The sequence below is a fragment of the Sinocyclocheilus rhinocerous genome, unplaced genomic scaffold (genome assembly GCF_001515625.1).
Source record: "Sinocyclocheilus rhinocerous isolate Xijiao unplaced genomic scaffold, SAMN03320098_v1.1 scaffold616, whole genome shotgun sequence".
NCBI lineage: Eukaryota > Metazoa > Chordata > Actinopteri > Cypriniformes > Cyprinidae > Sinocyclocheilus > Sinocyclocheilus rhinocerous.
In genome coordinates, this window is record NW_015631496.1 from 962186 (window position 1) to 987175 (window position 24990).

The 24990-nt window shown below is 36.5% G+C and overlaps 1 protein-coding gene and 1 pseudogene across 1 annotated transcript; both read left to right on the forward strand.

Moving 5' to 3' along the window:
• Window positions 1-311: 311 nt before the first annotated feature.
• Window positions 312-17546, forward strand: LOC107741775 (semaphorin-7A-like). Its single transcript, XM_016554557.1, has 14 exons — window positions 312-518; window positions 3316-3455; window positions 4678-4740; window positions 5391-5486; window positions 6317-6508; window positions 7088-7145; window positions 7860-7999; window positions 8084-8259; window positions 9087-9195; window positions 9361-9562; window positions 10284-10399; window positions 10609-10781; window positions 10876-10931; window positions 14408-17546. The coding sequence occupies exons 1-14, from the start codon at window positions 440-442 to the stop codon at window positions 14752-14754; spliced, it is 1947 nt and encodes a 648-aa protein (XP_016410043.1). The 5' UTR covers window positions 312-439; the 3' UTR covers window positions 14755-17546.
• Window positions 17547-22866: 5320 nt separating this feature from the next.
• The window catches only part of LOC107741756 (toll-like receptor 2), a 4629-nt pseudogene continuing 2505 nt past the window's right edge, over window positions 22867-24990 (forward strand).

Sequence of the window (24990 nt, forward strand, 5' to 3'; positions counted from 1 at the left end):
GTTTGAAACGACATGAGGGTGAGTAATTAATGACAGAATTTTCATTTTTGGGTGAACTAACCCTTTAAAGGCTTTAACTATGATAAACTGCAAGACATATTTAGTGTCTGTGCGATCTACAAGCTGAAGTGTATTACAGTGAAATACATTTTTCACAATGCATTGCATGTAAATAAATACATGAAAAAGTGTTTAGCTTTATCTAAAGATGTCAATCCGCGTGATCGCTGTTGTGAGCGCATGTCTGCTCGCTCCATTCTCTCTCTTTCAGAAGGTGTGACGTGAAGGCAATTAGCCCTCAGATTCTCAGAGAGGGCTGGTGAGAGACAGGCAGCGCCCGCTTATCACACGCGCACTCCTGCAAAACAACACCAGTCTTAATCTAAAACGAGACTTTTATTAACGTGGCGTCACTCCAATTAAAGCATCGCGGAACAACATGAATCTGCTCATACTGGCAACTCTTTTCTCAATGGTTTTGGCCGAAAAATCACCTCGGCTGAAATTCACCGTAATGGGTAAGATTTTGTTTTTCTTCGGTGCAATAGTTTCAGTCTGCATATGGATTCTGTGGAGAGTTCTGGAAATTTCTCGTTCTCAGTCTCTGATGTTTATCCTTACTAAAGCAGAAATTGCTAATCTTATTTTCCCCTCGGGAAAACAAAAACTGCTGCGTAATAAGACTTCCAGTTCCATTAGGATATAAGAAACAGAAGAAGTCAGATCACATTGTTAGTAAATGGAAGCAGGCCAAGATGGGGCACTGATTGCTTTGCATTGCTGTTTTGAAAACAAAAACCGATTAAGGCTCATATGCACGTCATGACTTCACTTTATGACGTATATGTGGTATTAATCATGGTTAAGAGTTCATAAGCCTATATTAGATTACAATGATAAAAAAATACAGTAAACGCAAAGCGTTAAGTACTGACAAATAGTGATGGAGCCAACATTTTAACTGAACGTATCTAACCGAAGGTTCATACAAGGATGCTGGAAGGATTTTTGACTGTGTATCCATACTAACATATCTTTAAGACATGTTAGTAATGTTGTTCAAGAGCGAGTAGTCTGCTTGGGATGTATGAGTAAACAAGCTTCTGAATCTTCCTGGAGGCTACAGAATAAGTAATTTTCTGAAATGACCATTCGCTTCTTAACTAAACCTGTAAATCTATTGAATGACGTTGCTGATTTTCAACGCAGTTTTCGTGTAGAATACGCTGCACGTGGGTTTGATTTAAGAAAATCATAGGACGCAATCTACAGAGCTGCAATGCAGGTGCGCGAGCTAACGGGAATGATGGCACTGCAGCAACTGATGCATTTCCAAGACTCAGGGCACAACATGTGATGCAAGGAAAAACACACTCGCAGAAGAGAATAGCCCATGGAAAATTCCACGAAACCTACCACTATTATCTATTCCAAGCACGTTCACAGTCTTAAGTCTATGTCGATACAGCCAGTATGGGTCATGCGATTCACAAGTGTTTATTTGAAAACATCAACATGTCTCACGGTCATCGCCCTCAGTGTTACGTGATGCTACAACCACTCACAATTACAGATATGAGAAAGCAACGAGAAAGACCAATATGAGTCTCCAGTGAGCTTGTAGGTTTTGACCGCCCACTTGAGCACCATGGACAACGACGCACGTATTCCCTGAAATCACGAAGGATGAGATGGCGGGACAAATAATCTCATAAACTAAAGTACTGTGCTATGGAAAACGACACCTTCGTATGCAAATAGAAACCGGATCAGACTGGTCTGCAGGCTTTTTCGACCTCGCCAGCCCCCGCTTCGAATAGCGAGTTATTGATTAAGATGAAATCTCTACCAGCGCAGACCGAGACAAACACCTGTTGCAACATGTTAGTTTTATGAAATAATCACAAATCCCCGCTTTATAGAATGTAGTGGAAATAATTTATAGTTTTACATAACTGTTGCCCCTGACAACCACATTTGACCGTTTTCTTCATTTAGGTCAGATGACAAACACCCACTACAGTGGCTTAGGCATTTGAATGAATCATTTAGATAATTTAGATCTCAACTGATTGTGCTCCAAAACCCATTTTACCGTGAAAATCAACTAAAATCCCTTAAATAATATAGCATAATGTTTAACATACATTTAGTAAGTGCATAACACCCACAATATTCAAAATGATTTACAACAGGCAGAAAAGGAAAATCGACAGTCTTGTTAAAGGAATAGTTCACCCAAGATGTAGATGAGTTTTTCTTCATCTGAACAGATTTGGATAAATTTGACATTACATCACTTGCTCACCAATGGATCCTCTGCAGTGAATGGGTGCCGTCAGAATAAGAGTCCAAATAGCTGATAAGCATCACAATAATCCACAAGTAATGCACACAACATAAATTAACATTGAAGTAAAAACCTGCATATTTTAATCCATCTTTAAGACATTTTTAACTTAAAAACCATTGCTTCCAGCTAAAATATGAGTCCATAAGCCATAATATTGCTTTCTCCAGTGAAGAAAATGTTGTCTTGTCTGAGTCAATCTGAAATATGCACAGATCAAATGTAAACAGTTCAAAACAATTCTAAACAAAGATGTTGGTGGATTTTAATTTGGGAGGACAACAGGTGATGCACTTTTTCACTGGATGAAGCATTATTATGGATTATGGACTAGTATTTCGCAAGAAGCATCTTAATGATGGATTTGTTTTTTACAAACATGCAACTTTTCAATTCACAGTTGACTCACTTTGATAACTGATGGACTGGATTACTTGTGGCTCATTGTTTTTATCAACTGTTTGAACTCTCATTCTGACTGCACCCAGAGGATCCACTGGCGAGCAAGTGATGTAATGCTACATTTTTCCAAATCTGTTCTGATGACGTATCCAACTCATCTACATTTTTGATGGCCTGTGGGTGAGTAAAACTATTTCTTTAATGTACTGTATACATTGGTTGCAACACTGTTTCAAATATTCAGTTAATATTAGCTTAGAGTTTGGATGCACAGCCTTTTATCTCAACAATAAAAGATACATGAAGCATTTAATGCATTTAAATGATCTCATATAAAAAGCTTATTTATTTTGCTATCCTAACTATACATATTTTTTATGTCTAGTTGTATTTTATTATTTGCATAGTCCTTCCCTGTGACCCATTTTTGAATTGCAACCCTCCTGTTCAGAACCACTATTTTCGTAGTCACACATTATTTATTCATGCAGCATGTGAATATATACATTTAAAGACTGCCAGAAAATGTTTTATACACTGCATTTCTGTCAATTTCTCTATAGAGTCACCTCGGTTTCGCTTCATGAAACCGGAGAACTACACAACGGTTTACCACCTACAGGAAACTGATGTCCTGTATGTGGGGGGCCAAGGGGTCATCTATAAGCTCACCTTCAGTGATAAAGGAGTGCATGACACGCAGGTAGGGGAGCTGACACAATAACCTGGAGCCAAAGTAGATCTATCACTGCTCTAAATCCTGACCTAGATAGCTGGTACTCAGTAAGTAGCAAAAATATGCTATTATTTATGGAGCAGAACAATGCTTTATAATGGAAACTCCCTGAAACGATTACTTGTGGTTGCATAAAAGCAAGCATTTCTTGTCAAGGAGGGATAGTTATGGTTTATTATTATTTTACTGTCACCATAAAACTTTATGACCTGTTTCTCACTGTAATTATAGAATATAGCATTAACATGATGAGAAGAATTCATCGCTACATTATTATGTATGCAAGCCAGCATGATTAGTATGTTTTTGATGTGCTCACAGATCCATGCGGTAATGGATGAGAATGCAAAAGAGACGTGTGTCTCTAATAACTTGCGTTACTGAGATTGTAACGAGTAATAATATTACCCAAATTTGATTAGTAATGCGTTATATTACTGCGTTACAGCAAAACGTAATATACTACTGTAATATTATTACTTTTGTAATGCGTTACTCCCAACACTGATTGCAAACATTGCTAAATTTGAATCAAAGTTTAAGGGAATCTTTTGACAGAACTGTAGTCACAGAGGTTTGGCTGATGGATATACTTATCTCTCTCTCCTCATTTAGATGGGAATCTGTACTCTGCTCTGTCAGCGGTTGCAGGACATACTGGCTCTATCCGTCGCACATATGGCTCCAAAAAGCAGCTGAAGACAGAGAATAAATGGTTACAGAGTGAGTTGACAGTTGTTATCTAAACGGGATTAGCAAAGATTTTCATGAAGGACTGAACTAATGGATTCACCTGTGCTATGTCAGTTACTATTTAATCTGATACAGTAAAGTACTGTAAAAGCTGACACAATAACCTGGAGCCAAAGTAGATCTATCACTGCTCTAAATCCTGACCTAGATAGCTGGTACTCAGTAAGTAGCAAAAATATGCTATTATTTATGGAGCAGAACAATGCTTTATAATGGAAACTCCCTGAAACGATTACTTGTGGTTGCATAAAAGCAAGCATTTCTTGTCAAGGAGGGATAGTTATGGTTTATTATTATTTTACTGTCACCATAAAACTTTATGACCTGTTTCTCACTGTAATTATAGAATATAGCATTAACATGATGAGAAGAATTCATCGCTACATTATTATGTATGCAAGCCAGCATGATTAGTATGTTTTTGATGTGCTCACAGATCCATGCGGTAATGGATGAGAATGCAAAAGAGACGTGTGTCTCTAAATCCCCAGCATGGAAGGTAAGAGAAACAATATTCTCAATCTCACAATATTCAGTCAATTCAGACCTCAAGTTGCTTGTGAGAATCTGATTATCTTGACTCATTTAAGCCTAGTGATTCAGTGCACTCACAAATCTAACCACAAGAAATGACTAGTGTCCAGTTATCCGTTTCTCATAAACCCTCTGAGTGAATTACACTCATCAGGTTTAGCTGGAGTAGAATAAATACAGAATTCTGAAACTGTAATCAGAACATTTGTGAACATGTTTCCCACACGCTCCTCATTATGCAAGCTGGAGCCTGGCTGGATTCACTGCCCTGGTTCAACATATACAGAAATAGTCATCCATGATGAGCAGGTCATCACTCAGAGTTGACTGAATGAGGCTATTTTTTTAAGGGTAATGGCACAGACAGCCAACTGATGAGTGATGGGCTTCTTTAAATATCTAAATAAAGATGGTGGTTAGGAGTTTTTAAGTCAATCATTCTGAAAAACAAACTTGATTATGTTCACAAAATCCAGTTTAGTATAGACAAAAGTAAAAATGTCCACACTGGATGACATACTGTGTTTAACAACTATATCTATTTCTTTAATTTGTAATATATGATGTCTATATGTTTTGCATTGACACATATTGTGTTCTTTCATCTTTCTGTAGCAAGAGTGTGCTAATTTCATCACAGTAATTGAGAGAGTTGGTGATTCGTTCGTGGTGTGTGGGACAAGAGCAGGTGCTCCTAAATGTTGGCTCCTGGTAAGATGCCTTACCTGCCATTATATATGCGACTATCTCAGTCCTGAAGCAATTTAAACTCCATCTGTAAGCAAACCACAAAAGTGTTTAAGATTAAGATGTGTCTTTCTTTGTTAGTGTCTATATTTGCATGTATGCATTTGGCAAAGCAACTTAGACTACATTCAGAGGACACATTGAATCAATTCTTGCTTTCCTTGAGAATCAAACCCTTGACTTTGGTGTTGCCAGTGTAATGCTCTACTGTTTGAGACACAGGAAGGCCAAATTATCTACTATTCTGTAATTGCAGAAATTAAAAAAAAGAAGAAAAAAAACATGCACACCACAGCTGCTCAATGCAGACATTTCACATTCCTTTAATATCACAAATTGTTGTGAAGACACTTATCGAATGTAAGTTGTTTCAATCGCTTTAGCATTTTCTGTGGATTACAGGAAGGAGCAAAGGAAAATGAGGCTAGTTTTCCCTGCGAGCTCAGCTGCTTTGGCAGAATTCAGGCTATTTATTTAACTGCTTCTGTATTATTGTGCACATTTTCATAACCTTAGTGTGTCTCTGCCGTGGGTGTGATTTATAACCCAACCATTTAACAGTTTCCTTAGGATGAAAACCAGACAGAATGGAAAGCAATACAATAAAATGAGAGTTTGACATCCTGAAATGTGGGACGCACATTTGGTGTATGAATAAGATTATGGAAAAAAGTTTTCAGCATATTTTCTGCTAAAAAGTGGCCTGATTTCTCCAAGTGCTGCAGTGCCTATGCTGTTTTTTTTTATGAAAAGCCTAAGAAGTAGTGAATAATCCCATCATCTCTCTCACCCAGGTAAATGACAGTGTATTGACGGACATGCCGGAGGAAACAGCAGCGTCTAACATCTTGGCACCTTTCCCTTTTCAGCGGTCCATCAGTCTGTCAGCAGGTAGAAGGAGGATGGGAATGGAGAAAGGGAAAAGAAAGGATATAATGCAAGGAAGACGAGAGAGAATGTTATTTGTTCAAATTTTTCATTTAGTTCCTTCATTTTGATAGGTATTTAAGTACATCAGACTATAATGTAACTTTTAATGAGTAAATGACATAAATGACATCCCTCAGAGAACAGAGATCCATTTGTTATAAACAATGCATTATAGGCTCAGCGCATCAAAACTGGTCAGTTCTCTACTGAAAATATACCGTGTAGCGGATGAAATAACAAAAAGAACAACAATCCCTGTAGTATATGACAAAGAGAGCTTTCGCCCTCCTATTTAAAGTTCTAAATGTCAGGTACAAAATTGAGTATTTTATATGCCATGTGAGGTTAGCAGAGCTGAAAGGTCAACACTGATTCTGAAAGAAGTTGCATGTCTCAACAATGTCTCTAACTGTCAGTCAGAAGGAAGTAGAAGCAGCGCTGCCATGAAATTGCTTTGTGTGTGCATTCACAGGCCTCTTTTTTTAGTTTGAGTATCAAAGTATTGCAAACAGTGTTGGGCAAGTTACTTCCAAAATGTAATACATTATATATTACTAGTTACTGTCTTTTGAAAGTAATTAGTTACATTACAATATTACTGTCTCTGAATTGTAATGCGTTACACTACTTTTGAGTTACTTTTGAGTTACTTTCACAAAAAGCAGCTGAAGACAGAGAATAAATGGTTACAGAGTGAGTTGACAGTTGTTATCTAAACGGGATTAGCAAAGATTTTCATGAAGGACTGAACTAATGGATTCACCTGTGCTATGTCAGTTACTATTTAATCTGATACAGTAAAGTACTGTAAAACGGAGTTTGTTTGAAAATTCTGGAGTGACACCCCCCCCTAACATATATAAATAAAATATACTGATTTTTTTAATGTTTCAAAACAAGTCACTTACTGTATGTTCACCAAGGCTGGATTTATTTGATCAAAAATCAAAAATAGAGAAAAAAAGACATAATATTGTGAAATAGTATTACAATTATAAAAATAAGCGTTTCTATTTTAATATATAATTTATTCTTGTGGTGTCAAAGCTAACTTTTCAATCAAAAGACTTTTGAATGGTAGTATACGGAACATATATTACAATATATATTATAAATTATTCATTTGAATTTTACTAGTAGTCCAACCCCAGTCTTATGTCATTCAGGATGAGTGAATGTTGCATGATATGCCTTTCAAACACCAATATTGATAGCAGCACCACAGTGTTTACAGTTTTGGTGAACTCAACTCACAAATGACAAATTAAATCTCTGCATATTAATATGAGATAGGAGAAGACATTTTAAACATTAAAAAAATCCAATTTCAACCAAGGTATAGGTTCCAAGTCTAATGCAAGTTTGAGTCTTTGAAAATAATACATTTGCTCTCACCATCTCCCTCAGATCCCCAGTTTGCAGGAGCCGCTGTGATACCACACACAGAGAAACTCAAAGATGAGATCTATTTCTTCTTCAGTGAGGTCAACAGTACAGCCAGTCTAGATGAAGAGCCATACAGGGCTCGCATAGGGCGAGTCTGCATGGTAACAATCTTTTATGCATTCTTGCTTCATATACACTGCTGTGAGGACTCTAGGTTTTTGATAACCTTTGCATCTGTGGCTCAGGTTGATGAGGGAGGGCTTCAGAACGTGCTGCCAAACTCCTGGACTACGTTCCTGAAGGCACGTGTGATGTGTGGGAAAGCTGGAACTCCTGTACAGTACAACAACTTCAAGCAGGCTTTCGTTCTGTCCTCTCATCAACGCACTGGGTTGATATACGGCATCTTCTCCAATGTTTGGTAAGCAGATGGGAAGTCAAAAAGTGAGTAGGAAGACATTTGACATCAGGCTGCTGAAATAAAGCCTTCAGCAAGACTACATTATACACCAAAAATACATCCCTATAGATTTTTACTCAAAACATTGACAAAAACAATGTCAGTCGTGCTCACTTCAAGCTTACTTTTTTAAAAGGTATATACAAATATTGTTACCATATCAATCAATATTACAATTTTTATTTTTTAATTTATCAGTATTGGTTCGATCTCGGAAATTTAATGCATGTTTAGTGCACACTGATTTTTCACTATTGTTATATTAACACTGGTAAATGTAATCTTTAGCAGATCTCTGAATAATATCCATTTTTCATACTGTTCATTATAATGTTGGGGGTCCTAAATACACTTGTTTCATTTGAAACAACCAAATTTTTATTTCGTTTTTTATTTTATTTAATAAATTTATTTTTAAGTATAGTAAATAGTTATTGGTCAAAACATAAAAATAATTATAATTTTATCTGTATTAACCAGAATTTTAATGTCTGTGCATTGCTGCTGTACTTGACTCATTACATTAATCTGTAACTGATTAAAGCAATAATTCACACAAGAATGAAAATTAGCTGTACATTTACTCACCCTCAGGCCATCCAAAATGTTTGTTGTATCGAAACATGTTTGGAGAAATTTAGCATTTCATCACTTGTTCACCAGAGAATCCTGTTAAAAACAAATCCATCATTCACTAATATTAAATAGTCCATAATTCAGAACAACTTGCAAAAATTGTCTTGAATTATTCCTTTAAGATCCATTTCCACATTTATGTCTTTCCACAGGAACACCACTGTAGTGTGTGCCTACTCCATTGAAGACATTGACCAAGCCTTTTCTACATCCAAACTAAAGGGCTACAACTCACCTTTGTCAATTCCCCGTCCTGGAACGGTACAACACTGAAACATAAACCAGTCAAAGGCAAAATTATGTGCCAACAGATAGTCATGTTGTTATACATACAGTGTGATTACATTCTGAACATTTATTAAATTATCTATCTACAAAACAAAGGCACAGCCTGATTCTTAATTTTTATGGTTCACCTTTATCCAGTGTGCCTTTAGGAATAACACTCAGGCTCATACCCAAAAGATCCTGACTGTGATCAAGGATCACCCTGAGATTGAGGACATGATCATCCCGGTCGACGAAGCTCCTCTAGACCTGCCAGTTCAAGACCACTTCACACATATTGTGGCAGACACAGTCTTGGCTGTCAATGATGAACACTACAGCATCATTTATCTGGGCACAGGTACTGTGAATTGCAGAGAATTAGGCCTGTCGCAATAATCAATATATATTGCACAATATATGCACATGACCTCAATAATTTTTGGTGACGCAATATATCGCCCATTATATTTACTTACAAATTAATGTCACTGTGTTTATTGCATTCCACTTGCGCCTGTGTCTTTTGCAGCTTCATTGCTTTAAAATAGCACTAAAATAGTATATTTGCAAACTACACCAGTATTGGAATTTTGATTGACAGACAAATAGCTGATTTTAATATTCTATTCTATTTTGCATAAATAAAAAAAAATAAGACATGACAAACTAAAATCATCAGTTTTAAATGCTACAAGGGAATTTAGGCATCACAATATATGAATGAATAGAAAATGGATATTCGTTTAAAGATTTGCAAAAGATTACATTTAACATTGTTATTAAATTATTAGTATTTTTGAAAATTAATATGTGTTAGATGCAGCAAAGGTAATCTAAATATAAAAATAGAGGAAATGTGCAGAACTATTAAATATCCATTATTATATATTATATGGATATAATGGATTATATTATATAATATTATACTGAGTAATACCAATAAATAAATAAATCTCTACTATCAACAAATATTATACTGTATATGGCACCAATATCTTGCATCCCATATATTTTAATCTCATTCTGTTATTCTTTTTGTGTCTCTTCCAATGCTATTTTTCCCTGTGTCTCCTTTACAGAGAAGGGAAAAGTCCTGAAGGTGCTGCATACCATAGAAGGAGCCTTTATCATAGCACAGTACTCTTTATTCCACGATGATAGTCCCGTTATCAACATGGCCATTGACTCTAAAAAGGTAAAGGCCCGCATTTAAATAAGCTAATTCACTTTAAAACAGGCCAATTTTAGCCTGCAGTGGTAGGACATATTATTCCACTGTAATATATTTAGCTTTCAATCACTATTTTTACTTTACAATCAGAAAGTAATTTAAAGGCTGTACACATAGATATTTAAAAGAGTGCCAGATGGCACCTTTCACCTCTGTATTCTACTTTGTGCCAGGGTCATCTGTATATTGGCACAGAGCTTGAGGTGCAGCGCATCCCCCTGGCTGACTGTGGTCGTTACGGAGCCAGCTGCCAGGAATGCATCCTTTCACGAGATCCATATTGTGCGTGGGATGTGTCCAAGAAGAAATGTACTGCAATCCCACCAGACTACAACATTAGCACTGGGTACATATGGACTCACAAATATCCCAACACAATAATGCATTACTGTTTTTCCTGCTAAGGTAAACTATTTTCTATTCTCCCTATTTGAAATTAGAACCCTTGTTCAGACCCTTGACCACTCCAATGCCTCGGTCTGTGGCTATGCTACAGGTAGGTTGTTCAAAAAGACTTCTAAACGTGCAGTTTTATGATTGTATCTCTGAACACTTTTTAGCACTATTTAACAGTTAATTCTTCTTCCCAAATTCCCACTGAATCCAAGTTTTGGATTTATTCTATATATAGTTTGTATTTTCCTGTTGCTTGACAAAAAAATATTTGTACTGGAGTTTGCTGACCTAACAGGGTTTAATGGAAGTGAAAATTGCTTTTAGAGAATCTTCTGTACAAATGAAAGAACAATAAACACTTAAAACCCTAGTAATAAAAAAAATGAAATCTTGTAGAGCAAGTTTTCTGTGTTCAGAAGAGACACAAATTACCAGTCATATCATGTCTACAACAAAGACATTTAAAATAAATGTAAAATAATAATTTAAAATAAATACTTTTACATTGTTACAAAAATTGTATTTCAAATAAATGCTGTTCTTTTAAACTTTCTATTAATCAAAGAATCCTGAAAAAAATGTAAAAAACGGTTTCCACAAAAATGTGTTAAGCAGCGCAATTGTTTCCGACAATGATGATAAAATAATAATAACTAAAAGTTTGTCAAGACAAACTTTAAGTTGGCTTGAGAAAGCCAGACCAGAAAGTTTGAAATAGATAGATAGATAGATGCTAAGGACCTCAGAGTGGTTGCTAAGGTATTCTAGGTGGTTGCTAGGGTACTTGGAGTGGTTGCTATGACGGTTGCTAGGATAACTGGGGTGGTTGCTAGGGTATTGCTATGCGGTTGCTAGGGTACTTGGGGTGGTTGCTAGGTTGTAGCTATGTGGTTGCTAAGGTACCCGGGTCGGTTGCTAGGGTGTTGCTATGCGGTTGCTAGGGTGCCCGGATCGGTTGCAATGGTGTTGTTATGTGGTTGCTAAGGTACCCTGTTCGGTTGCTAGGGTGTTGCTATGTGGTTGCTAGGGTACCCGGGGTGGTTGCTAGGGTACTTGGGAGGTGTTGCTATGCGGTTGCTAAGGTACTCAGGGTGGTTGCTTGGGTGTTACTATGCGGTTGCTATGGTACCCGGGGTGGCTGCTAGGGTGTTGCTGTATGGTTGCTAGGGTACCCAGAGTGGTTGCTAAGGTGTTTCTATGCGGTTACTAGGGTACTCAGGGTGGTTGCTAGAGTGTTACTAGCATGTTGGTAACGTGATTAGCAAGTCACTAGCATGTTGCTAGCATGTTTCTAACATGATTAGCAAGTCACTAGCATGTTGTTAGCATGTTTCAAGCTTGTTTAACGTTACTAGCATTAAGCTAGCATGTTTCTAGCATGTTTAACAATTTGCTAGCATGTTTCTAGTATGATTAGCAAGTTACTAGCATTTTGTTTCTAGCATGATTAACAAGTTACTAACATGTTGTTTGCATGATTAGCAATTTACTAGCATTTTGTTAGCATGTTATTAGCATGATTCACAAGTTACTAGCATGTTGTTAGCATGCTTATTAAGTTACTAGCATGTTGTTAACATGATTATCAAGTTACTAGCACGTTGCTAGCATTCTAGCATGATTAGCATGTTACTAGCATGATTCTAGCATGATTAGCATGTTACTAGCATGATTAGCACATTACTAGCATGGTGTTAGCACTTTTTAGCATGATTAGCAAGTTACTAGCACGTTTCTAGTATGACTACCATGTTACTAGCATGTTGTTAGCATGATTAGCAAGTTACTAGCATTTTGTTAGCATGTTTATAGCATGATTAGCAACGTTACTAGCATGTTGTTAGCATGTTTCTATGCTAATCCAGCTAAAACCAGTTGATTCAGTAAAAAAACAGCTAAAAAACAGCTAAGACCAGCCTGACCTGCTAAAAAAGTGGCCAAAACCACTTTAACACCAGCTTGGGAGACCAGCCAAAGCAGCCAATCAGCTTAGGCTGGTTTTAGCTGTTTTTTCAGTAGCGAGTTGTTAAGCTTTGCTATAGCAATAGACAGCTTAAATACACCATAAGTCTTATTGTATAAAAGTTTTCACCTCAATGAAAGTCTATGGGATTTTAGGTGGATTTGATAGTCTGGTTTATGAAAACCATAAGCCGGATCAGTTAGAAAAGATATAGCAACCCGAGTCAGACCAGTCTGAAGGTCTGACCCGAGTTTGGTGGTTGTAGCTTTAAAAGTCTAGGAGGAGATACACTTTAAAATTTGGTCTATGAAGAAGAAGAAGAAGAAGACGTTTAAATAGGATTTCAGTAAGTTGGCTTTCTCAAGCCAACTTAATAAAAGCAATAATAATAATAATAAAGTTTCTTGAGCATTAAATCAGCTTATTAGATCATATGACACTAAAGACTGAAATAATAGCTTCTGAAAATTCAGCTTTGCCATCACAGGAATAAATTACAATTAAAATATGTTAATATAGAACATGGTTATTTTAAAGGGGTCATATGATGCGATTTCAAGTTTTACTTTCTCTTTGGAGTGTTACAAGCTGTTCGTGAATAGAAAAGATCCCTAAAGTTGCAAAGACTAAAGTCTCAAACCCAAAGAGATATTCTTTATAAAAGTTAAGACTCGACCACGCCCTCCTAAAACGGCTCGTTCCAACATGCCCCACATGTCTACGTCACTGTGTGGGAAGATTTGCATAACACCGCCCAAATGTTCACACAAAGAAAGAAGGCGTAACTTTGATTCTGGTTGTAGTATTGTTGCCGCCACCGCCGCTATGTCGTGAAGACGCTGTGTGTTTCGGTGTGAAAGCGAAACTACTTTGTTACGTTTTCATATTAAAATAATTTTCCACTGACGATTCAAACGCGAGTTTTGAGCAGTGTAGAGTAGCGCTTGTTGTTTGTCATTTCTCCGATCACAACATGGTTTTATGTTTATGCGGCGCGATATGCAATGCAACGCGTAAAAAGACAGTATAAGTCATTATAATCAGTAATTATGTCCCCACTGGATGCAACAAATGGCTCGTTTGTAATGGGTTTTATTGGTTTTGTGTCATCGCGCCGGGACACGGCATCACAGTATGGTAAGGAGCGTAACATTTCCGTCACACGCTTGAGGCATTCGGCCAATCACAATGCCCTGGATAGCTGGCCAATCAGCATACACCTCGCTTTTCAGACTGATGAGCTTTGTAAAAATTTACGCATTTCAGAAAGGCGGGGCATAGAGGAGAAACAATAATGTACAGTATGTGGAAAATAATGTGTTTTTTTAACCTTAAACCGCATAAACACATTGCATTACACCAAATACACAAAATAATGTTCTTTTTAGCAACGTCATATGACCTCTTTAAAAAGTTGAATTTATTTTAATAATATTACTGTTTTTACTGTATTTTTAGTCAAATTAATACAGTTTCAGTGAGCATAAGAGACTTCTTCCAAAAAATCTTACTGATCCCAAACTTTTGAACAGTAGTGTATATATAAAATTAAAGTATTTTTATTCAAAATGACTTAATCACACAAAGATATTTCCTATCATCCTGGGCTACAGCTCCTAAGGCACGTAGCACCATCCCCAAACAGGTTTTAGTGGATAAAGATGGACCCGTCCTGCTACCGTGCCCCGTGCGCTCCTATCATGCCACTTACCGCTGGGAGAAAGACAACTGCATCAAGCAATATCCTTGCACCATCTCCGGCTCCTCCTGTGTGCTGGTGCCCACCCCTGACCTGCCTCTGAAGGAGGGCGTGTTCCGCTGCATGGTGGAGGAGAGCGGCCTGCAGCAGGAGGTGGTGTCCTACAAGCTGGTGTTCAACAGTGGGCCCCTCTCCACCTCGCTAGCCTCCACCCTGGGGTCGACTCTGCTGCTGGCTGCCACGGCACACTGGCTCCTGTAGATCCAATGAATCCTGGGGGCTCAAAAGGAAACAAGTTTAATACTAAGGTCAGCAGAGCATGAGTACCTAGGCCGGTCCGACTAAACCCCAGGGGAGCAGCTGGTCTCTGTATAAACTGTGTTTCTTGTTTCTTATTCAGAGCAATCACAAGTTTATTCTTTTCTTTAAAGGGCCGAGAAAATGCCTGAAATCGTCTCATTTTGCAAAATGCTTTATCATACCAAACTTCAGTGTTATGTAAAACATGAACTTATGTAAGTGAACTATTTCATGCCATCAGCCTGAAAGCATTTAGACTTATATACTGTATATTCAATATCTAATACATGAGATTTGTACTGCATAATACATTGCTTGCAAAATGTTAGTGCCATCATTCAGATGTTTCAGAGGACTGCTTTGCTAACTACACTCAGACATGGAATCCAGATCAGTTATTGGTTAATTTTCTTAGCAACACCACTTTTCAGAAAGGTTCAGTTACATAAGTTAAGAATAGGGTATCGCGAACTAACTATGAAGAATTTTTACAGCATTTAGCAACCAGGGTTAATTTACTATTATTTAATATTTAATATGCTATTATTCATTGTCAATTCATGTTTGTTCATAATACATTAACTAGACAGACTGCACACTATATAAAGGTGAAAAAAGTAAAACAACATTTCTTCATTTAAACAACTTGAGATGCTAAAATGCATTAGTGTATGCAGAAATTAACATTTTATTCATTTATGTGGTTCATTTTTAGTTCATGTTACCTAATGATTTAACCAAATTGAACCTTATTTTAAAGTGTTACTCTTTCGTTGGTATGTAGAATTGCTACAGATGTGTTAGATGTGCGAGTACATGCTGAAACATGAATATATTGTTATAAATCCTTCGACTTTTCCATTGTGTGCCATTAGGACAGTTCTGAAGCCTTAAAACAAGGATGAGTCCCTTTTAAGCTTTAAGGGTCACATCCTAAGCACAACTTGCAAACTGAGCAGAACCTGCAGAATCTGCTGGCTTTGTCTTTCCATTGAGTCAATCCGACCTAACGCAGAATGTTATTTCAGCACGATTTCAGGAGTACATACAGCTGACATACAGTTTACGCCTGTTTGGCAAGTTTGAAATCACTCACCAACCACAATTAGAATTGTGAACTGAAAAACAAATCCATGCAAAACTGACACAGATTCAACTACTTTTGCTCAGTGGATGGACAGGAAGAATAACCAGAATTCATAATGACCGGATTTTACAGTTTATCTCAGTACATCACTGTGTTTAACAAACAGACATAAACACTCTTGCATCCTTGATGCCTGTACTTTTCATGCTCATGAAATACATTTTTACATTTCGCGGTCAATAAGCTTCAGTACATGTAACATGGAGTTGCATTTTGTAGTCGCAGTGTACAGAGGCTTAATTATGCTGTAGTTTTAATTGTAATGCTCTGCTTATGCTGTTCTTCACCATTGCTGCCTATGGGAATAGGACGTATTCCTGATGGATCTAAACAGTCATCCTGCACTAAGGTGCTCAGAGTGTAAATCTGTCAGCATTTTACTTCATAACATTTCATTTGATCATGACTTCAGCCAATCAAACTTTTGGGTGGTTATCTTATACACATTACAGAAAGGAACAAATAAAAACGCTCATACAAGAACATTCTAGCACACTTCTAATCATCATCTGCACCTCTAACACACCCCACCACTATTTCTGTTTTTCTCCCTCTTTCTCACTCAGAGCAACTGACCCCAAATGCCAATTTTGTCTTTAACCTTGCTCTTTCCTCACTATATTTTGGGAGCAGGACAATGGTGTTATGAAAGAATTGATCACTAATTAACCAGAAGTGCATTGTGTTTTCAGATGATGGATGTTGTGACTTTGTTTTTGTATTTAGTTATGTAGTTATGTCTTGTGACGCTCTGTTTCTTGCTCTGCTGTTGACATACTGTAATCTGCCAATCCTAAACTAAAAGGAGCCGGGGTTTTTTTTTTTTTTTTACCTCAGTTTGAATCTCTGGGTTGACGTTTGGGCAAACCTAAGTGTCATAAATGAAAGCCATGTAAATAGTCCTGGGACTGACTGCAGTGTTGCTTTACACATTAGTGCATTAGCTATATATGGTAGCGTGTGCTAACCTTCTGTTTGCATGCATGCTGAATGCCACAGCACTGTCACCCTCTCTGTGTACTCGTACCTCTGTCTCTTGGCCTAATGTGCTACACTGCACTAAATGAAGGAACGTTGTAGTGCCAAACCAATGTTGTGTCATTTTCGTCAAAGAGCTTTTCTAACTTTTCCACTGTGCTTCGAAGCCAAACGTTTACCTTTCTTGACACACATATAGCAGTATCTAAATATACACACACCGACACACGCACACACTCTAAAATACTTCTGGCAGTGTAAGTGACACAGGGCCCTTCAATGTAGATGACACAAAGTAACAACTGTAAACAACTGTTACATGTTATGTTTTTAAATTATTTTTTTTGCTCTGTAACTGGTGTTTAAGGCCATTGTGTTTTTATTGTCTGTCTGTCATTTGCTATGCCTTGTGTTTTTTCGCCCGAGACTTGTGGCAGGGAGTGTTTTCTCATGTAGGGACGCTCAGCACGGTTTACTGCTCAAAAGCATCTTGCAGTTGTGTAAGCTTGCACTTAATAATTAATATTTATAACTGGTTACCAAAAGTCATAGCAATTTTTTTCTAAAGGGATTGAAGACATTGTAAAATACAGAAACATATAATTATACATTAAATGTTTCCCTGAAAATGTGCATTAAAATAAATGAAAAAATTGACTGTATTTGTTTTTTATTGTTTAGCAATATTGTTTTATTATGTTTTTACTATTTTAACATGTACATGGTACAGAATGCTGTTGTGCAATTTGTGGTAAATTGTTGTTTTTCACATCAATAGAACATGTTCAAACATTAGGGAACATGCAAAAAAAAATGCACCAATGATCTGTAAAAGGGTACATTAAAACAATCAAAAGCTGTAATATGGCACAAAACATTGCTATTACACAATGTAGAAACACCTCAATGAGGGAATTTCCTTGGCAATAGGCATTCAACATGTGGTCACATGTTAATTTAGCAGATGTCTTTGGCAAAGGCAAATAGTGCACTAATTGTAATGACTTCTAGAACACCCTGAGGGTGTGCAGGGCTCTGGGATCAACCCTGCAATCTTTGTGTTAGCAGCCCAGATCTTTAAAGGAACAGTTCACCTAAAATGAAATGTCTGCCATAATTTATTAAGGAATAGTTCAATGAAAAGTTAAATCTGTTACACATTAAATGGTTATATTTACACTTCTTTCTTCGTTAAAACACACACACACACACACACAAGATATTGTGAAGAAAGTTAACTTCCATTGTATGAACCAAAATATCTCCACAGAAAGAAAGAAAAAGAAGTTACACATTTTTGGAATAACATGAGGGTGAGTAAATGATGACAGAATTTTCAGTTTTGGGTGGACTACCCTGTAAACCTCATGTTGTTCCAAACATATGCCTGTTGAGAGATGCTGAGAGAAGAACCAAACTTAAGCAAAACACTGTAAATCCCACTATTTCTTAAATTGAATTGGTTACTAAGTTGTCTACTTCAAACAATATACACATAAGCTAAAATGTTTGTTTGCAAAAAAAAAAACACGGTTTACTGCTCAAAAGCATCTTGCAGTTGTGTAAGCTTGCACTTAATAATTAATATTTATAACTGGTTACCAAAAGTCATAGCAATTTTTTTCTAAAGGGATTGAAGACATTGTAAAATACAGAAACATATAATTATACATTAAATGTTTCCCTGAAAATGTGCATTAAAATAAATGAAAAAATTGACTGTATTTGTTTTTTATTGTTTAGCAATATTGTTTTATTATGTTTTTACTATTTTAACATGTACATGGTACAGAATGCTGTTGTGCAATTTGTGGTAAATTGTTGTTTTTCACATCAATAGAACATGTTCAAACATTAGGGAACATGCAAAAAAAAATGCACCAATGATCTGTAAAAGGGTACATTAAAACAATCAAAAGCTGTAATATGGCACAAAACATTGCTATTACACAATGTAGAAACACCTCAATGAGGGAATTTCCTTGGCAATAGGCATTCAACATGTGGTCACATGTTAATTTAGCAGATGTCTTTGGCAAAGGCAAATAGTGCACTAATTGTAATGACTTCTAGAACACCCTGAGGGTGTGCAGGGCTCTGGGATCAACCCTGCAATCTTTGTGTTAGCAGCCCAGATCTTTAAAGGAACAGTTCACCTAAAATGAAATGTCTGCCATAATTTATTAAGGAATAGTTCAATGAAAAGTTAAATCTGTTACACATTAAATGGTTATATTTACACTTCTTTCTTCGTTAAAACACACACACACACACACACAAGATATTGTGAAGAAAGTTAACTTCCATTGTATGAACCAAAATATCTCCACAGAAAGAAAGAAAAAGAAGTTACACATTTTTGGAATAACATGAGGGTGAGTAAATGATGACAGAATTTTCAGTTTTGGGTGGACTACCCTGTAAACCTCATGTTGTTCCAAACATATGCCTGTTGAGAGATGCTGAGAGAAGAACCAAACTTAAGCAAAACACTGTAAATCCCACTATTTCTTAAATTGAATTGGTTACTAAGTTGTCTACTTCAAACAATATACACATAAGCTAAAATGTTTGTTTGCAAAAAAAAAAATGTTTAAACACAATATGATAACGTAATCTGAATCACAGTTAATTCACTATATTCTATAATTCACTATATCACTATATTTTAATTCACTATATTCTAAAAATCAGGTTGCACTTATCTTCTTAAACTTAAAGGGATAGCTTACAGAAAAATGGGAATTCTGTCATCATTTCACCCTCATGTCATTGTATGACTTCTTTGTCGGTGAAACATAAAAGTAGATATTTTGAGAAATGTCATACTTTTTCATACAATGGAAGTCAATGTTACAAAGCTTTTTGGTCATTTGACATTCTTCAAAATATCTTTTTTTGTGTTACACCAGAAGAAGAAAATCATACAGGTTTGGAACGACATGAGGGTGACTAAACAATGACAGAATATCCATTGTTGTAGGCCTACCCCTTTAATGAGATTTTTTCCCAGAACGGCCGTTTCTGTTTCACTCACCACAGCGAACCATTAACGGGGCGGAACATCGCCGCTTGCAGTTTTAGCACAGACAGCACCGCCAGGCACAGACTGAAGGAAGGAGCTCAGTGAACGCTGATACGATGTGCTCGAACGACCCCTGAACATTTATCATATCTAAAGGGACCACTGGAACGCCTGGACCAACTTTATAAGTCATCTTGCAAAGTTTGAAAACTCGAAACCTTTTCCAGTTCGACAGAGGTGAGCATTAATTTGTCTTATTATAAAAAGAAATACGCTATGCTATATGTTTTCTTCCCACAAGGATTATTCATGAATCATTAAAACAGAACGATGAAAATCTATATACCTGCCATGTGCAAATTAAGCCTAGCTATACCGACTTAAACCATTGTGGTCCGTATGCAGAGTTGGGCAAGTTACTTCCAAAATGTAATACATTATATATTACTAGTTACTGTCTTTTGAAAGTAATTAGTTACGTTACAATATTACTGTCTCTGAATTGTAATGCGTTACACTACTTTTGAGTTACTTTTGAGTTACTATCCACATTAGTATTATAAAATGCCAAAATGTAGTTTAATGCTGCTCATTCTACATCCAGTGGAGGGTAACGTGGTAGGTTAATATTATTACTTTTGTAATGCGTTACTCCCAACACTGTCCGTATGTAACTAAACTAAAATCCACCTGTGTTTGTATTAGCTGCCAGTGTACGTTTGTTTGTCTTTAAAAGTTTATCAAATTAGTCAAACTTTAAAGCGTAGACTGGTGTACGGAAGCAACTTTATAAACACCGTTTTATCCCTCCTCGTCGATTTTCTCCCTCCTGCTCATTTTTATTGCCACAATATTTATTCTAGTGTCAGTGCGATATAACCTAACTTTACCCTACCAAACGCTGAACATAATTTCCGCGAGCTTCACATCCCTAAATACCTCCAAATGCTTGTTGACTGCTGAAGGACTCTTGAACTCTTGCGCGCCTCAGATGTGCTTTTTCCCAGGTCAAACCACAATTCTCGGTCAAACACACTTTGTGTACAATATAGCTGAGTAGGGGAGAGTGGGTACGGTTGCAACCATTTTTGCATTTCCTTAATTTTCTCAGAGATGTTTTGTATTGGAAAGCCACATTTTATACATAAAAGCCACCTCTGTCAGCTACCACCCACACTGCCGTAACATGTCTACTGTACATATGAAAATATACATACAAGTTATACTTGAATAGCCAAAATCAAATGTTGCAACTGACTCATAACAGGGGTCATAAGTTAAACTGCCATTAAGTTAAACTGGCTGTATAAAAACAAAGAATAGTAAAAAAAAATAATAATAAATCAACTAACAACAATGTTGTTAAATCCTGCTTTGCCGATGAAACATTGAATCACTTAATGGAACTCGGCAGGGAACTTTTTTTGGGGGTGCAAGGAACTAAAGACAATAATGAAGGGTCTGTTCTAGAGGGCAGAGCTACTTTAGGTTAATAATTTCCTCTTTCTGTCCTTGGCAGGAATATTGATTTGCGCAGTAAGTCACATGGCAAAAAGGTGTTTAATTATTACTGTGCATGAGCATTGCACTCTCATTAGTACTTTTTAAGACATTTCGACTGACTAATCACTCTTTCCGGCAGATGAAGTTGGAGGGTCTATTGTGGATTCCTGCTTCTTCCACAAACCCAGACTTTGAAAAACTACAGGTTCTCATGTAAAAGGTAAAATGTGCTTCTTAATTTATTTAACAGGATGTTTGCCATATTTTCATATTCACATAGCAACATTAGGATTGATTTTGAGATACAGCGGGTAAAATAAGTATTGAACACGTCACCATTTTTCTCAGTAAATATATTTCTAAAGGTGCTGCTGACATGAAACAGATGTCGGTAAAAACCCAAGTAATCCATACATACAAATAAAACAACAAATAGAAATTAAGAAATTAAGTAATGTGTAATAAAATAGAATGACACAGGGAAAAAGTATTGAACTACTGAAATTTATTTAACACTTCGTACAAAAGCCTTTGTTGGTAATGACAGCGTCAAGATGCCTCTTGTATGGAGAAACTAGTCGCGTGTATTGCTCAGGTGTGATTTTGGCCCATTAATACTTTTTCCCTGTGTCATTGCATTTTATTACACAGAACTTAATTTCTGAACTTACAGTATTTGTTTTGTTTTGTTTTCATGTATGGATTACTTGGGTGGTTATGGACATCTGGTGAAAATTTCATGTCAACAGCACCTTTAGAAATATATTTACTGAGAAAAATGGTGACGTGTTCAATACTTATTTTACCTGCTATATGCTCACATTTTCAAAAGTCAACATTAGTTGTTGTACACAAAGTGTATTGTGAGAACGTGTTGGTAATGACAGCGTCAAGATGCCTCTTGTATGGAGAAACTAGTCGCGTGTATTGCTCAGGTGTGATTTTGGCCCATTCTTCCACAGAGTCTTCACCTTTAGAAATATATTTACTGAGAAAAATGGTGACGTGTTCAATACTTATTTTACCTGCTATATGCTCACATTTTCAAAAGTCAACATTAGTTGTTGTACACAAAGTGTATTGTGAGAACGTTTCATTTTTCCAACAACTGTACAACAACTGACAGTATGACTGATTCACAACTGAAACAAACCATTTATTGTCTGCCAACTTCTATCTCATTTCCTCATTGTCAGCCATTCTTACATAGCTATTGCATAAATAATTATACTGTAGTTATAATAATTTCTTATCCTTTCCAGTAAACACAGCATATTTAAGTAAATTCTGAGCTTGATTTGCTTGCTGGACCTCGTCCATGTCATTAAGCATTCTTACTATTATAACATGAATTGAAACACTGAAACTGAAAGGTTGGGTTGCTAATAACGGAAATATTTTTCCCTATCCTCTGTTTCAGATCTAAGCAAAGCCCATGAGAATGTTTGTTTTACTGGCTCTTCTTCTCAGCCTCCAGGCAGTTGTGCACATTAAACCAACTAAAGCCAATCAGTCCTGTACAATAACATCTGATAGGCGTTCAGCAGACTGTAAAGGTCTACGGCTGGACCATGTGCCTATAACAAATCTGACTGCTTCTCTGGAAGAGCTCGACCTGTCTTTCAATACCATACAGGTCATCAGCAAACAAGATCTGTTCAAACTTAGTCATCTGCGAGTCCTCAAGCTTAATTTCAACAACATCTCTCTAATAGTGGATGATGCCTTTCATGGAAACATTTTTTTGGAGAATCTAAACTTATTTAATAACTCTCTGACAGAAATTCCATTCAAAGCTCTTGAGCCGCTCACAAATTTAAAGGTTTTGGAAATGTCCAATAATTTGTACACACAAGCATCTCTGGATGCTTCTTTTTTGAATTTCACAAAGTTAAAAGTGCTGTCCATTGGTGGATCGCTGGTCAGTAGTTTGGGAAGCCATGACATTTATGTGTTGAAGAACATCTCATTGGACAAGTTTGCTATTAAAACTGGTACTGGTTTTAAAAGTTATGAACCTGGGTATTTCAGCAACCTCGACACAAAAAACTTGTGGTTCGATATAGCTTTTGACAAAAAACCAGATATGCTTCCTATGATATTGAAAGATCTGGCAAACAAGACTTTTGATGTGCTACGTTTCCGAAACCTTTTTGAATTTCAGTACTATACTGGTAAACATGATATTTTTAATGGCCTGCAGTATGTAAAGTCTCAACTCCTAACCTTCTATCGAGGTAAATTCAATGAGGAAGTTATGAGAATGGCTCTGGTAAATTTGGAAATCAGTTCAATCAAAGGCCTGGAACTGCTGCTCATCGACTTTGCTCGTTCACAGAACAGAACACAGGGATCCAGTGTAACAAACTTGACCTTGGAAAAGCTGGTGCTCTCGTAAGTTATATTAACTACTATATTTTTCAATGTTGATTTTTTAAAAAAATGCTTAAATATTTATCCTAATGTTACTGTTTTTTAATGAATGCAATTAAAAAAAACACATGTATATATCAGGAACTGAAAACCAGATCCTTGTTAGAATCCTTCCATTTTTCCCAAAAACGGGTTTAAATGACATTTGTTGCTTTTACCATTACATTGTATTAAGATACTCGATTACACTTTATTTTAAGGTGTCCTTGTTACAGTGTAATTATTCATTTAAGTACTGAGTAATATTAACTACATGTACTTACTATATGGTTAGGATTATTGTTTGGCTTAGTGTTACTTGCATGTAATATGCATAATGTATTGTTATTATAAAAGTACATGTAACATGTGTTACAAAGACACCTTAAAATAAAGTATTGCCAGTATTGCCTAATATACTAAGTTGTTTTTTTTGTGACTCAGATACTTGTAGCTTACAACAAACTGAGAGACTTAAATCAGTGAAGTCACTGACTCGTTGTTCATACGATAAAGTGTAGTTAAAGATATACTTTGTTGTATTTATCAGTGGCATTTATTAAAAAGAAATTAATGAAATGTTACCACATATTTCCTGGTGTAATATATAGTTTTAAAAGTTGTAAAAACACTCCTTTTGCAAGAAATTGTAACGAATCATCCACTGAAGGCGAGAGTAGTGAAGAACCCATGTGCAGTTTATTTACAGACGTGATCCAAACATCCAAACAAGATACACAGACTTGACTTGACTTGAACAGACTTGACGAGGCATGAACAGACTTGACATGAACAGACTTGACGTGGCATGAACAGACTAGACTCACCGACAGCGGATTATAACTTCACTACACGACGAAGACTATGGGAACATGATGGCTACTTATAGCAAACAAGAGGGTCACATGACAATAACAAACCAATGGGAAACAAGACACATGACTAAAACAACCAATCAGAACATAACACAAAAAACAGAGGAACCAATGGCATGAAGACAAGAGGGCAAGGGAAGCATGACACTAACAGCATGAAATAATTTCAAAATAAAAGACATGAGAACATGACACAAAAACCAAACACCACATTACATATCCCCCCCTCTAAGGGCGGCTCCAGACGCCCAAACAAA